Below are 16003 nucleotides of genomic sequence, written 5' to 3'. Positions count from 1 at the left end.
AAAGATGTAAGTCTTTGAAATGCATCATGAAGAACATAATATTGTAAAAATGATTGTGACGCTGAAAGTAGAATACACTATGAAATCTGTCATCCAGAACACAGATAATAGGAAAAAATAGTTATACTTGGTTAGAAAGCTGTAGGTTTTGATTTCAGTTGATTTGATTAATACGGGGAGGTAGCCCGCTGTTACATATATCGAAACTTAGTTTCTTTTGCACTTTTGCTCCCTATAATTCTAGTGAACCCAACCAGTACCCTTAAAAAGTATTAGGAGACTCATTGCTAGTTCCTGATTAGACATGATTTCTTCAGGCTCTAATGACATATTTTGCATCTTTTGCCCTCCCCATGGTCAGTATGAGTCCTAACATGAGTTTAATCTGTTTTCTGTTCAAGTTCAGATTTACGGAACTTATCTTAAAACGTTACTAGTTCCTTATTAGACTTGATATCTTCAGGCTCTAATGACATCAGTATTCTGTGTCTTTTACCATGTTTTTGTTTTTGGATTGTTGTCCAATATTCTGCATGTTGCCTTCTGATCCAGCCACAAAGTTTTGATTTTACCATTGCCTTATTGATAATTAGGAAAGGTTCCCGTCCAAAAAACGGAGTCACACATGTGCTCGCCACTCTTATCAGCTTTTTGTTGCCACTAATTCCTGCATGACTAGGGAGCCACAGCAGGTTTACAGTGCCACTTTCCCCTAGTCTCCCAAGGGTTTCATGGAAATCCACAATGATCTTTGACCTCATTGCAGGGGCTGATCCACTGCTCCCTTCTTCCAATTGTTGGACTGAAAGGTTTATTGAAACAGCTGGAAGTTATTGTACAGTAAGTCAGCATTTACCCAATGATTCCTATATTAACCATGTTATGTTGGTGTGAGATTCTGGAGATCCTAAAGGAATCCAGTTATTTCCAGTTTTTAACCTGTATGCCCCTGCCGCAGCCTCCGTTGTAACCCAAAGGTGTATGTCCAGCGTGATCTCCATCCCAGCAGGGGGTGTTATGGCTAGCAGGCCAAGCTCTGCACCTTGCCAAGCTTCTTAGCACTACTTTCTGTTCTTTTATTCCATAATACTGTAGCCCCATAAATTACAGTGCTGTATATCCAGTACAACTCCTGGGGCTCAGACCTCAGTTTTTACCACAGGCCCTTCTAGTACTCATAAGAGTACTGTTTGCCTTGAAATATATACTCTTTATATGAGGAGTCCATGGTAGTTTCACAGCCAGAGTTACCCCTAGATACTTTATTAGCCCCTCTAATGACAGAGTTTCATCAAAAACCTTGACATCCCAGTATGTGTCCTCAGTATGCTTCCTTGTAATTGTACTATAAACAGTTTTCTTGGGACTGAACCTTAGGTCCTGTTTTCTGCACCAGTTTTCCAAAATATGTAGTGCACATTGTGCCATTGTTCACATATGCATTGTTGTACTAGCAAATTTGCCAAAAATTACTGTAACTAAATCATCAGCATATCCTTGGCAAAAATAGCTTCTAGTATTTAACTGTTCATCGAGTTCATTCACCACTAGGTTCCACAGTAGGGGGGACAAAACCCCCCTTGTAGACACCCCATGGTGGTGTTGATTGCCATTTTCTCATCCATCATGATGGCTCCTTCTTTTATTTTACCTAACTTGGTCTTAATCCACTTGTATTAGTGGTCCCACTGCCTTGCTCTCCTGCAGTTCTAACAGTGGATTTGTAGGTCATACTGCTAAAATCCCACTCAATATCCAGAAAGGTGCAGAGAGCTATTTCCTGACAGTGTAGAACTTAGCTACAGGTTTTACTTTTAATTCCTCTCTTTTTAAAGAAAAGATTATATCTTTAACCATAGGTGTATAATAACACACATGGGTTCATAGTTATAGTTTGTTAATTTTTTTATGTTCCAGACTACTAGAAGCATGCAGTCATGGAGTTTCACTAATGGGACACTGGGAAATCGACAAGAAAAACATCTAGTGCAGCAAAAGTAGTCTCAGAAGAGGAGTGTCAGTCACAGCGAGCAGTGCACATGGTAATTATTTACTCCAACAGGGCAACCCCTCAATGTATGAACATAATTTTTAACTTTCAGTGATGCAAAATCTTAACTGGGGCCAGCAATGGTGTGTCAAACAGTATGTGTGCCTGATGTGTGGGCCAAAGCTCAGCCTGTCTCGGCTTTGTTCAGTGCTTCTTGGAAGTACAGTGCGACATTTCATTTAGTATAGTGGTATGGCTTTTTCTGTTGGCACAACTATCTTCAGTTCTGGAGAATTGGGGTGTCACTACTGTGTTTATGCTTTGCTGTTTGTTGATGGTGTGAAGGACATCCACAGTTCTACTGGCTGTTTGCACAAAAAATGGCAGTCTTGTGATCTATCACCATAACCCTTTAAGAGTGAATGGGAATGATAGAAGAGTGGGATGAGAACTTTTACTATCTATTATACAGTCACGTAATCGATGGGTACTGCAAATCTGCTACGAAATGACAGTGCAGTACCATGCAGAAAGAATTTAAAGATTTAGTAGACAATGAAAGAGCAAAAAATTACAATGCTCAAAAGACAGAATTCATTGTTCTGTACATCAAGAAGCATTTTGTGCTCAATTTGCTCGCATGGAGCAGGTGATGAAATTGTTGGTACCAATAGTAAAATTTCTGAAATCACACACATTATTCCACATGGCTTGCAACAGTTTTGATGGAACTGAATGAAGAGTATGGAGACTTCATATATTACTGCAAGTACATTGGTTAAGTCAAAGGGTATGCCTGAAACAATTTTCGGTTTAAAACCTGATATAGTTGAATTTATGAAGGAAAAAGAAGTGCAGGAATGAAAATTAGAACTTCCAGAATGCATTGCAGACTTCACATTTAAAGTGGACTTGACTACACACTGCCCACTGTAAGACATAGCAAGGTGTGAAACAATTTACTTCTGGTTTGATGGGGACGCACATAAAAAGAAACTTGCATTGTAGAAGGAGCAAATTGTGACATGCTGTCCAATTCCCTCACTGGCTTTAAAGAAAATGTGAGGTCTGAAGAATTAATTCTAGCCTTTAAAGAATTACAAGGATAGTTTTCTAAACACTTTGAATATAATGCCAATCTCTCATTTGTTTTTGAGCTGTTTTCAAGACCGTTTGCCATTGCAGTTGAAAGTGCCCCTGTGCATGGGCACATGTAACTGTTGATCTGCAATGTAATTCACATTTTAAAGACAAATTCTTTTAAATTACAAACAATGGAAAATCCAGGATAGAATGTACCAATATTATAAAAAGGATAGTTGTTACCCACCTTATAGCATAGATGCTGAGTTGCAGAAAGGCACAACAAAAAGACTGTCGGAAAGATAGCTTTTGGCCAACAAGGCCTTTGTTGTGCCTTTCTGCAACTCTGCATCTCTGCTATATGGCGAGTAGCAACTATCCTTTTCATAATATTGTTACATTCATCTTAGATTAAAACTGTCCAGGATGTCTACATTGTTTTCCTCAGGGAGAGTTGCCCAGTACCCATAATGAGGTTGCAAAAGTTCTACAATATTTCAATCAACATGTGTGTGCAAAAGATCTTTTCACAATAATGAAAATAAATTTGTACCCATTATGTGGCAACCCGAGTGCGAAAATCTGTGATACTGTCTGCATCTGTCTGTATGCTGACAGTTTGTACCATAAAAAAATTATGTCTTCAGATTGCCAAAAATAATTAAATCGTACTGAAACTTTGTTTTGCTTGTGATCTATGTAGTTGATAAATGTGAAATATGAAATCAATTTGTATGCAGTGTGGCTGCATTACCATCTAAATATGGTACTTTTGCAGTTTCCCCCCCTCTTCCTCTCCTCCCACTCGGGCAGAATAAAGTGGTGGTGGGAGCTGTATGCAGCCAGGATGAGCACTATGAAGACAGGGCACGGTTTGTGAGCCAAATTCTTGGCTGCCTCTGATCTAAGTAAAAATTTTGTGTTGAAAGCTATTCTTAAAATCATAGCCACATATCATTTTCCAATACACAAACATCATCACAGTCTAATGCAGGAATTATCTGATGAATAATAAGGACTAATGAATACTGAAATCAATGCTGAAATGTTTGCTCTTTTATGAGGTTAGAGAGAAGCAACAGAGAAAGGGGAAAAAATAAAGACAGCTGGGAAAATGAAGAATGCACAAGTTGAATGTAAGATCAAGAGCCACACGGGCAAAGAGAGGAATAAGCTAGGCTGATTAAACTTGTGACATATTTCCATACTGTGACTGTCAAAAAGGTACTAAACTTTAAGATAGTAACAAAACAGAAAACATATACAGAAAACAACTGAAACATACCCATGGAAAACATTAACTGATTGAAAAAATGGGTTTAAAATTGAGAAACATGAGACAAGAAAAGGAATAAGGGACTACAAGATGGTTAAGTACAGGAAAACACACTGAGGCGAATTAAAGGGCAGCACACTATTTGTCAATTGGGAAGATTCCATATTTACGTAAATTGTTATAAGAATGAGAGAGTCCTATAAGGGCCTGACAAAAACGCTGTTGATTACTGCTACATTTCATAATATATTATGCAGCAGCAAGTGGCTGTATTGTTGGCCCTAATCATCAGGCAGTGCTGATAAGATCTTGTGAATAGTTATATGGGAACTGTGAAAGTCTATATCAATGATTTCCCTTCCAGTATATCTCATGATGGCCATTATCACACTTAGCAACTGTATGATAGAAACAGAAGCCAGTGGATTTAGAAGTTTCCATTCTATGTCATTTTATTTCTTCTTATTTGCAGTTGTGGGCCTCACTCTACTGGCTAGAGGAGAAGCTACATCACCATCAGCAGGATGCAAACTGTGACATTGTGGTGCCAACATTTCATGTGTTACATGGCTTTGAAAAAGCTTATTTCTTGTATAAAGAATAGCATTTGATGTTACACATTCATTTTGGGCGAGATGTGACCAGACATTACTGGAATTTTCTGAGATGCAGATTGTTATCTTAGTACATCAGTTGTAGTTGTATATAATACCTGTTTCTTATTAAGGAGAGATAAAGCTTGGAAGAAATTTTACACTGAGATATCTGGTTGTAGAATTTGGCAGTGAACAACTGCAAAAGTAACTATATGCAGAAAAGCATACCGTAACTGCTCAAGTGCCATTCAACACTCTTATTCAGTCTCAGTCCATGAAATTGTGACATGAAGCAATAAAGTTCTGCCTACTGGTCAATCATTCTATGGCAGTGTATTCATGAATCGTAGTGGGGAGCAGTGACATTAAACAATGGTTCAGTTTCATATATGAATGTTCCTGCAACAGCTATGATCACAAGTTGTGGGCACATGCCATGACCTTACTAGCTTTTGTCTAGCTTTGTCCACCACACGACTTGAGAATCTCATGACAAACTGCCATACAAAATTTGCCCAACTTTTTTTAAAATGGTGAGCTTAGTCACCATTTCTGAATGTCACGTGCAGAATTTACAGCAGATTCTCAGTACTGCTAAGGATTTTTCCTCAGCTGGAGTGTTAGAATTGAGTACATCAGAACAACTGAGGAACTACTTAATGGAGAAGCTAATTGTAACAGCTGGGAGATTTAGATGCTGGCAATAAGCCTCTCCTGATTTTGCCATCCTGGAAGTGTTAGCCAGAGGTTCAAGCAGTTTTCTTCTTGCAAGTCAGTTACCTGTAAGATAAGAGCTGCAAGGAATTTAGTTCACAGTTCATCCGCCACTATAAGATAAAACAGGAAAATAGGAGAATATTACAAACTTTCTTAGTGAATCATATTGGAAAAGATTTTTAATTTGTATCATGAATCTGGATAATTTTTGGTCGTATCTCATAAAGCCATAAGGCATGTGTTATAAGATGCCACATTTTAATAGACTGCTTCAGCACTGCAACTTCAGGCTCATAAAGTACAGTGCTGAAGAAAAATTGTAAATATGTAATTTTTTTATTTGTTGACTTATAAACATAATTATTTTGATAATCACCACTTCACAATTTAAGTGTACAGTTAAATGTAAATGATCATTTCATGTAACATTGAATATATAGTGCAAAAATTATTAGGTGCCAGCTTACAAACTATGCACATTGAATATTGTGTTATTCTCAAATATGTAATGCTGTCTCCTGTAAAACTATCATTCTGCTGAAAAAATGAAAAATACAAATCAACCACAAGATCCTTGATATTTTCTTGACTTTTATCACCTGCTTCATATTTCTCAGATATTACATAGAGTGAATTTTCAGTACATTGATTATGTCCTAGATCCTTTCAATTTTTCACGGTAAAACGTACAAAGGCATTTAATACCTAACTACTTATGTGATCACCAGTATGCAGGGTGACGCAGCTAAAATAAGTGACCATATCTCCATCATGAGTAAATATTTTGAGGTGTGGTTTCCACTAAGCTATAGGAGACACTATGGTGAATGTCCGGATGTATGCAAGTAATTTTTAATGTTAACAATTGCCAAATTATGAAAGTGGCTTTATTTCAAGTGCCACTATCAAGAAATACAAAAAACATGCATGTTTTGTATATTTTTATTTTATGCAAGGACACATTTCAGGCTTTCACCCATTCAGCTTGCATAATACATTTAGATCTTCTTCAGTATAATGATTTTCTTGCACACATTTTGTGCCACAGCTGCCTTCTGTACTTCAATTAGAGGCACTTTTACAAAGTGGGGACAAACTTCCCCAGCAACAGATCGAGCACAGAAGGAGACAATGCTGACGCAGCTGGCCCTGCCAGAGGGGCAGAAGATTGTGGAGGCTGTGGTACCAGTTGATCCCCCAGCTACGGTGGGGACAAGGACTCATCCACTGGGGAGTCGGGGAGGAGGGCACCAGTTTAAGTTCCATGGGCTTTGCATCAGCAGTTGCAGGGGCTATCCACACCAGTGCCCTACTTTGCAGTCAAAGGTAGTGTGGGGCGGCGGGTGGAATTATCTGTTTATATAAAATGTTGTTTAAATGCGGAGTGTAATGTAGAAATTATGCATTTCCCGGCCGATTAACCATATGTGGGGCGGCGGGTAGAATTATTGTTGTTAAATGTTCCTATTATTTATGCTGTCTTTTGCCGTTCTCAACACTGGCTCTCTAACTACAATATTGACAACCAGAAATTGATTAGCAAAACGTGAAGCCTGTAATTAGAATTCCTAGTGCCCACTTCATCTGAGAAATACACTTACAGCTGCAGCTTATAGTTCTGAGAAATTAGGAGGTTGTCTGGGATTCATAATCAAAAAACGATTTTGTAAAAACGTTCGCTATATTCTGAAAGTCACAGATCAGAGTCTAATGCGCTGATGCAACTATAACTGTCCAAATTAAATGTTTAAGTGAATGCTCGCCATAATTTGATGATGATGTTCATCAAACGCCACACTAAATAATGGTAGAATGTTTGTCCCGCGGCGGCACGTGAAAATACGACATACGCAAACAAAAGATAGATCATTAAAGTCATCCCAGAATTAACACTTCACTCGAAAACGATATCATGGTTACGCGTATCCCGAGTAACTTATTACAGCATCCGAGTCTGTTTATAGCAATGATACCGATGCGACGCGACTCCCGGCACAGATGGTGCGCACATCAGCATCTGGAGAGAACTGGGGCCTTCCTCTCTCGCGCAGCATTCTTATATATAAAGCCACGGTGCAGACGGCTAAGGGAACTCCTGATCAATTCCGTTCTCCCGACTAGCCGCTAGGCTAGTAATGCACCACTTCAAGTTATTGAATAAATCATCGCTTCCTTTGCTGATGGCCGACGAAGCTCACAATTTAAATGTGCAATCAGCACACAGGTAAGTAATCATAATAAAAGTCTGACGTGGCTAAGTCAAATATTTTGGGCGAGAGAATTAATTTAATTACACTACACGCAGTAGACGAGCTCTGAACTTGCCCTTTGGAGATATGCTATCGCTATAGTTTTATAGTTGTTCTGTTGAAACTTCTCACATCTTTATGATTATAGCGAATCTCCCTTCTACTTAAACATCCTAGCCTTATTTATTCGCCTACTTAATCTATCTTGCTTCCTTAATATCTAAGACAAAAACCAGAAAATTATGAATTTCAACTAAAATTTTAATTTGTGAGATCCAAAATACTGTTTCTACTAAATTATTATGAAAAAGGAATCTAAATATAAATTTTTAAGTTTCTAGCTCTTTTCTGTTGCGCCAATGATTTTTACAGAAAAACGTCCAAATTTCGAAAATGGTTAAAGTTACTGAACTGACATTCAACACATATTGATTTAGTATTACTCCTGACATGCTAGAAACGTTTCAGGTTATTTACTTGATTTTTAAAGTATTGCGCAACATTTATGACGTCAGAGCTAGTTACAGCGGACTAGGCTGGCACACAATGGAAAGACTGATGTGAATTTTACACGGCGTGAGTAGGCTGCTTCCCTACAGTAGGACAGCAGAGTGTGTGGTGGGGACAGCAGTAGCTGAGCCCACAGCTGCAATTGTGTGCCTACCACTGTAACAATGCCATGAGCGGCCCCTTCAACCAGCTGGCTTGGAGAAAGCGATATCGAGGGCCCAACAGATTGTGGATGCAACTGATGAAATGACAGGTCAGCTGCTCCCAAGCAGCATCCACCAAAACCAAATGTTGACCTTTTTGGCCCACGACTACACAGAGCAGCCATCCCTATTGCTGGCTGAAAGACCAGGCTGAAATGGCAATCCTATGAGGAAAATGTGGTGGGCCGCAATGGTCCAGGTCATGCAACTCAGATTGCAACAAATCTAAAAGGCCCTGCTGCTGGTGCGTGTGCAAATGTTTCACCTGGCTACACCCAGTAATCAGTGTCATGCAGAACATGGCAAGAAAACTAAATAGGGAATTGCTATGGGAAGACACGGACTTCTTCATTTGAGTTTTGAAAGTTTGCATGAATTGCTCCACCTCATAATTAGAAGCTGGGTGAAACAGAGTGGTAATTAGATGCTGAATACCATTGTGAATGCAAATATCTGGAAACTCCTATGACACAAATTTCCAATCATTACCAGAAACAAGAGCCCAGAGAGAGCCCTTGATAGCAAAACTGACCAACAAAGCACGAATATTTGCTGTCAATGTCATGAGAATAGTTAACTGCAACTACAGGAAATATGACAATGCATTGCCCACCAACAACCACATGCTTCCCAATGAAAGGAACCACACAGTCAAGATGTATCCTGTCCCAAGGGTGCTCTGGACTGGCCAAGGAGGAAACTAATGCAACGGTGCACCCTGATTCTGTGCACATGCTGCACAAGCCCACATAAAATGTTCACTCTGGCAATCAATTGCCAGCCAGTAGATATTTCGCTGTGCCAGAGCCTTCATATGACACATACCCCAGTGTGACACTTGCAGCAAGTGAGGTACAGGCAAATGCAACACCAGATGGTTGACCACTTGACAGCTTTGCTCCTCCATGGCAAGCAAAAAGGCACCATGGACAATGTTGAACCGATCCTGCAGCAGAAAAATCGTATGCCGTATCAAATCTGTTCCCAAAGGAGCATACTTGGGCCACCCTGTCTGGACTGCTGAAAAGATTTTCCAGAAAAGCAGGACGGCAGCCTTGATGGCCACATGTTCCTGCACTGTCAAAGGACAATCCAGGAATGTCTGCTGCTAGGTATCATCCAATGTGAAAACTAGAACCTTGTATCAATCAAATCCCAGAATGGGTCCTGTCAGCAACCCAGATAGTGCATCTGGATTAGCATGCTGGCTGGTGGACCAGTGATGAATGTCACATGAACAATTACTGAGAAAGAGAGCCCACCTCTGCAGATGGTGCTCAGTCCAATCTGATCACTTAGAGCGAGTCCAAATACAGAAAAGAGGGTCTTGTTGGCTGAGATGAGTAGGAATTTGTTCCATACCAAAAAACATGAAACTTTTTAAAGCCAAAAATGATAGCCAGCAATTCAGTTTTCACCTGCAAGTAGTTACAGTGCGCAGCAGAAAGTGTCTTCGATGAGTATGCAATGGGTTGCTCGGTGCTATCTAGGTTCTGAAGTGACAGAACCACACCAGTGCCATACTGGCAGCAAGGGTTAACTGCTTACCTGGCGTAAAGGAAGCCAAACAGGACGAGGAGCACAAACGTTGCTTGAGGGACTGAAAAATCCATTGACAGTCTGCAGACCACATGAATCTGACACCATTTTGAGTGGATGACAGATGTGCACAGACTGGGGAATGAACTTGGTATAATAAGAAAACTTGCCCGAAAAGGACTGGAGCTCCTTCAGGTTATTGGGGGCCAGCAGGTTGACAATGTCTTTGATATGCTCATCCATAGGGATGAAGCCACCATTGATAAGTAGGTGCCCCAAAAAATGCATCTTTGGAGAAAAACACTGCATTTTTCCTGTTTGCAATGAAGGCCATTTTCTATAAGGCACTGGAAAACTGCCTGCAGATTTTGTAAATGCTCCTCGCGCATGGAACCTTTGACCCAGATGTCATTTGATAGTCAACACAACAGGGAATGTCCTGAATCAACTGATTCAGATATCATTGATAAATTCATCTTGCAGACAAAATTATAAAAGCTAAGCAATTAAATTGGTGAAGCCCAAAGGGAGTGTAAAGCATTAAGAAATTCTAAGAAGTGGTTTCCAATGGCAAATACAGGTATGCATCACTCAAGCTGATGCTTGAAAAATACTGACCCCTTAAAACTTCACCAACAATTCCTCCAGCTGAAGAATTGGATCATCCATTGACCATCTATTTAAAATTGTCTCAAACATGCATGGTACTGTCTGGCTTCTGAAATGGCACCAAACAGGAGACCTCCTGCCTTGGAGAAATAGGACAAATGACGTCGGGGTCCTTCCAATGCTGCAACTTGGCCTTGACTATTTCACCCATGACAAAAGGGAATGGGGTGGGTGTAAAAAAATTTAGGGATTGCCGACAGCTTAAGAGAGACGTAAGCCTCAAAATTTTCTGCCCAATTCAAGGTATTCTCAAACAGCTGGTCATATGATCAAGGTAAGGAGTCCAAATCTTAAAAAGAGGCCAACTGATACAGTAAATGTACTTTGTCAACTGTCCAGAAGCCAAAATCAGAAAAGCTGTCCAACACAAAATATTTTGTCCCAACAGTAAAATAACCACTAACAACTTAAGTTATTGTTCCACATTCTTATAATGCGCAGAGATGGAGAATTGCCCCTCCTAGGAATACAGTGCTTACCATAAGACACAACTTGATGTAGTGGCTGTTGCAATGCATGATAGTCCAAGAGTCTGTACACCCAGGGAAAACACTGGGGTCTCCAACAACTATCCTGCAGCTCCTTGCCTGTTACCAATTGTTCCCAAATGGCTTCTTTGCAGTATACCCCATTCAAGCATCTATGTGAAGGCAGTCCTGTCAAATATGCACCAAATAACAACTGGGGCAAGACCACCAGCTCCCCCATTGAATGGAAAGATGTGCAGATGAGGAGCGGTGGCAAGAATCTGAAAAATGACAGGAGCATAGTTTACAATGGTTTGAATGACTCATACCTGCCGCACCAACATGGACAAAGGCAGGCAGCACCATGATGTCACTGCACACAAATCGTCAGAGGCTGTGACACAGTAACTCTAGGGAAGGCAGGCCACCTGGCTGAACCCACAGGGCACGGGGGCTGTTTACCGCACACATCTAACGTTGCCATGTGCCAACTGTCGGACCCGTGTGTCCTTTGCTGCTGCTGTAATTTTATATGAAAGGCTTATTTCAATAGTGGTACAAGTCCATTACCTCCACTTTTCTGTCTATAATGCTTCTGACATTAATGGTCTAAACAAACAGAAAGTTTCATCTCTAGCAAGAAGCCATATGCTTGAATATTTCTGGTATCTCAACTGCAGATTTTTCAGCACTCATTTAACTTTAGGACTTTGTATCTGAGAATGAACAAAAGTAGACTTGTACCACTATTGAAATAAGATCTTCATATGGTTCCACACTTTTAGCAACTTCAATTAAAAAGGCATCTGACATAGCTAGTACCTTAGTTTGGACCTTGGGGTCGCATGTTAACTGAATGGCCACATCCATAATTAGCAAGTCCACATATGAGGTAGCACACTGGGGACACTCAAGCTCTCACTCGCATGAAAGACCTTGCATGTCAGTGATCCATGCCACTTATGACCATCCAGGGCATTTGTGCTGCTGATTAAATTGTAACCATGCTACCACCATGTGGGTTTGGTGAGAAAACACTCCTGAGCAACTGAGTAAAGTTCCTCAAAGTTAAGGTACTCAGACTTGATAGAGAGCTTCAAATCCTGCATGGTTTTGTACAAACCTGAACTACTGGACAATAACAAGATAGCCTTATCAACTGGATCAATGGCATGCCTTACCTGACAGTGCAATAAGAACTGGCACAGGTAATTCTCCCACCTTTACATATACTTGTTGAAGTCAGCAAAACTGTTAGGGGCAGCTGGAGAGAAGAATGCTCTGGACTTGTTGAAGTCAGCAAAACTGTTGGGGGCAGCTGGAGAGAAGAATGCTCTGTGGGTGCCTAGCCTACCATCATCATGGTATGGGTATGGAGAGAGTCCACATTTTGTTTGAAGTTCCTAGACCTGTTCCTGTTGCTGCTCTTGTTGTTTCTGCTGGAGGTGCAACTGCTCCTGCCTGCAGTGCAAAAATGCTGGATCCCTGGTGGCCACAATTTGCCACTATTAAAAAAGTGTCACACATGTAAGAATGTCTTACATTGACACTTTCATTTCTGCATAGGACATGACAGTGCTGCAAACCACCACTGTCAGTACACATATAATTATACTAGCCAACAGCGTCTCGAGTGAAAAGTTAGGGTGATGAACCTCAGAAGAGGGAATGAAATTTAATGTGCGAGTTGACCTACAGGAAATCAGAAAGTCTGAACATCATGCAGAGATGAGCACAGAGAAAGCCAGTCAAATGACTGAACAACTCAACACACTCAACCCAAAGCACAGTGTCGAGTCAGAGCCAGGTCCCAGTATATTGACATTAGTGTAAGAACTGCTGGGCCAGATCTATTGCTGCCGGAAAGTAAACACCAGGGTCAATGGCTCTGCCCATACCACACTTTGTGTGTGCCCTCCACAACACTGTTCTGCACTATTCTGCTCCGATACCCAGGCCAGCTCAACTGCATACATCTCAATGTCCATTGGTGGGGATATTAAAATGTCCTTGTGTAACACAAAGTTGTGCAAAAAAGTGACTGGTTGGTGCATAAGATACAGTTTCCATTGATAGTGTATGTCTGGAAACTGTTGGAGCAGTAGTGTAGTTACATACTGAAAGGTATCTTGACCATGCCATGTCATCACAATCTGCCTTTGCAAAAACAGGTAGTGTGAAGAGAAGCAAAAAGAGCAACAGGTAAGGGAAATGCAACTAATATTTCAGTACCTTGAGTGTGCAATCAGGATTGTTCTGCAGCCACTGCATTCTAGCACATTTCATTAGCTCATTCATGGCAATGCTTTTCAAATTTGATTACAATGCCCTGAGTGGTGTCTACAAAAACTGCAGTGATTTTGTAGAGGAACAAAGCATTGTTTACAAATAATGGCCAAGTTAGCATTCACAACACACATTACTGATCAGTTGAAAATCCACTCTGGCTGAGAGAAGTTGATAAATAATGGCACTGGCCTGACAATATGTGTTGCAGAATTTTCAAGAATCACATCATTGGTTCCTTTTTTATTTATGGTGCTCTAAATAATCACTAATATCTGCAGTTTTTAACAGATCTGTAGTGACAGTTATTGGAAGACATTCCACTGAGCGTATGGCAGCCTATATGATGCCTGGTCAAAAAAAAATTTCTACACTTGCTTTTACTTATTGTGCATGGCCTCCTTCGAAATACTCTCCTCCACAATTGATACACCGCTCCAAACGCCGTTTCCACTTGCAGGAGCAGTCTTGGTATGCCTCATGCTGGATCGTGCAAAGTGTCGTCTGTGAATTTTCTTTTATCTCATATATTGTTACAAATCTTTGTCTTTTCAATGGGGTTTTCAACTTTGGGAATAAAAAAATATCCCCAAGGGCCAGGTCTGGAGAGTACGGAAGATGAGGCAGCACAGTGATTTTGATTTTTGTGCAGTAGTCACACACCAACAGAGGTGAATGTGCTGCAAGGGCCATAAATTGTCTGGTCACATTTGAGGCTGTTTCCTTCTCACATTTTCTTGCAGGTGTCACACCACGTCCCAATAGTACCATTGACTAACAGTTTGTCCCTGTGGGATGTACTCATAATGAACTGCTCCTTCAAAGTCAAAGAAAACTAACAGCAATGCTTTGACATTTGACTGACCTGAAGAGCTTTTTTTGGTCTTGGAGAACTTTTACTGGCCCATTCTGAAGATTGAACCTTGATCTCTACATCATAACTGTAGACTCACATCTCATCATCAGTTATGATTGTCTTAGGGAACATCTCATTCTCATTTGCGTGATCCAAAAGCTCTTCACAGATTGCAAGGTGAAGGTCTTTCTGGTCATGAGTCATGAGCCGTGGGATGAACTTGGAGGCAACATAATACATTCCAAGACGTTGTGTAAGGATTTCATGACATGACCCAACAGAAATGTTACATTCCTCTGCAACCTCTTGGATAGTCAGTCTTCGACTGCCATGCACAATTTCTTTGACATTCCTGATATGAGTGTCTTCGATAGATGTCAAAGGGCATTCTGAACAAGAGTCATCTTTAACTTTCCTCTTGCCATTTTTAAACCATGTGAACTATTCATAACACCAAGTACAGCTTACACACTCATCACTGTAGGCTTCTTGCATCATTTTGTGTGTCTCTGTAGGAGTTGCACACAAAATTTAATGCATACATGTTGCTCCTCTAACTCTGCCATCTCAAAATTTGCAAACTGTGCTGCAATACATTCTACTCAATACAGCACTGAAAAATAAACAGCACACATAGAACAATGAAACTTCAGGAAGTTACACAGTAAACACAGACGTGTCCAGGGATGCCAACCCCATTTCACTCCAACACACCATTGGCAAGAAATTATGAATGTTCCAGAATTTTTTGAACATACCTCGTATAGTACCAAGATTATGGTTGTCCCAGACAGGCAACTATAGACCTTTTCAAATTAACACTCTGACAAGGGGACCATCAAATCTGTTAATAAACAATTTTGATGAGTCTTGGGTCTGTTGTAGAGAGATCTATCCTGAGTGTCTGGCTAGTGGCTTTTCATGCACTGGCTCCTATCTTCCTAGAAAATCAACGTTGAAGTTCTGCGCACATCTCCTGTACCCCTAACATTAGACATTTTGTGATAAAGCTAAGGTTTGTGGCTAAGGTACACAGCTATCACACTGAAAATACAGGTTAAATTCCAGCCTGCATACTACTTCTCCTTTTTTTCTGTTTCTTCAAATAGAAAGTCATTAATTAGTATTTCAGGCAAAATTATTCAAAAATAGTTGTTTTCTCTTTAGTAATTTCATTACTAAATCAACCATTACAACAACCTTTCTTCAAATTAGTATTCCACGTGTTAGAGAATAGATTACAGAATCATCTTTCTCGCTATCACTTGTAATGTTAGAACAGAATTCCAGGTGGTATTTGTTGTACAAGCAACTGATACACAAATTCATAGAGTACTTTGCACATTTAAAGAGAGCTCCTGTCTAGGAAGCACACAGAATCTTCAGAAGTGATACCAGAAAATACATCTCATTTATATTCAAAACGACTGTCCTTTCTTCAATCAACTTTGATGTGTACCACCGGTATTTGATCATTCTGGTCAAAGCAGGTGCACCAAATAGATGCAGTATTAAAGAACACATTTTTAGAGATTCTTTCCTGGAAGTGATTTCTTGATTAG

The 16003-nt window shown here is 40.2% G+C and overlaps 1 protein-coding gene across 1 annotated transcript in view; it reads left to right on the top strand.

Annotated features, from left to right (window-relative positions):
* The window catches only part of LOC126260871 (centlein-like), a 571430-nt gene extending 565271 nt beyond the window's left edge, over nucleotides 1-6159 (top strand). The window contains exons 17-18 of the mRNA XM_049958305.1: nucleotides 1918-2042; nucleotides 4822-6159. Of these exons, the coding sequence (XP_049814262.1) occupies nucleotides 1918-2001 (84 nt within the window). The 3' untranslated portion in view covers nucleotides 2002-2042; nucleotides 4822-6159. The remainder of the gene's footprint in view (nucleotides 1-1917; nucleotides 2043-4821) is intronic.
* Nucleotides 6160-16003: the final 9844 nt, after the last annotated feature.

Source organism: Schistocerca nitens, chromosome 5 (genome assembly GCF_023898315.1).
Source record: "Schistocerca nitens isolate TAMUIC-IGC-003100 chromosome 5, iqSchNite1.1, whole genome shotgun sequence".
In the NCBI taxonomy this organism is placed as follows: domain Eukaryota; kingdom Metazoa; phylum Arthropoda; class Insecta; order Orthoptera; family Acrididae; genus Schistocerca; species Schistocerca nitens.
The sequence above is the reverse complement of the archived record's forward strand: the minus strand, read 5'-3'. Positions and strand labels throughout refer to the sequence as shown.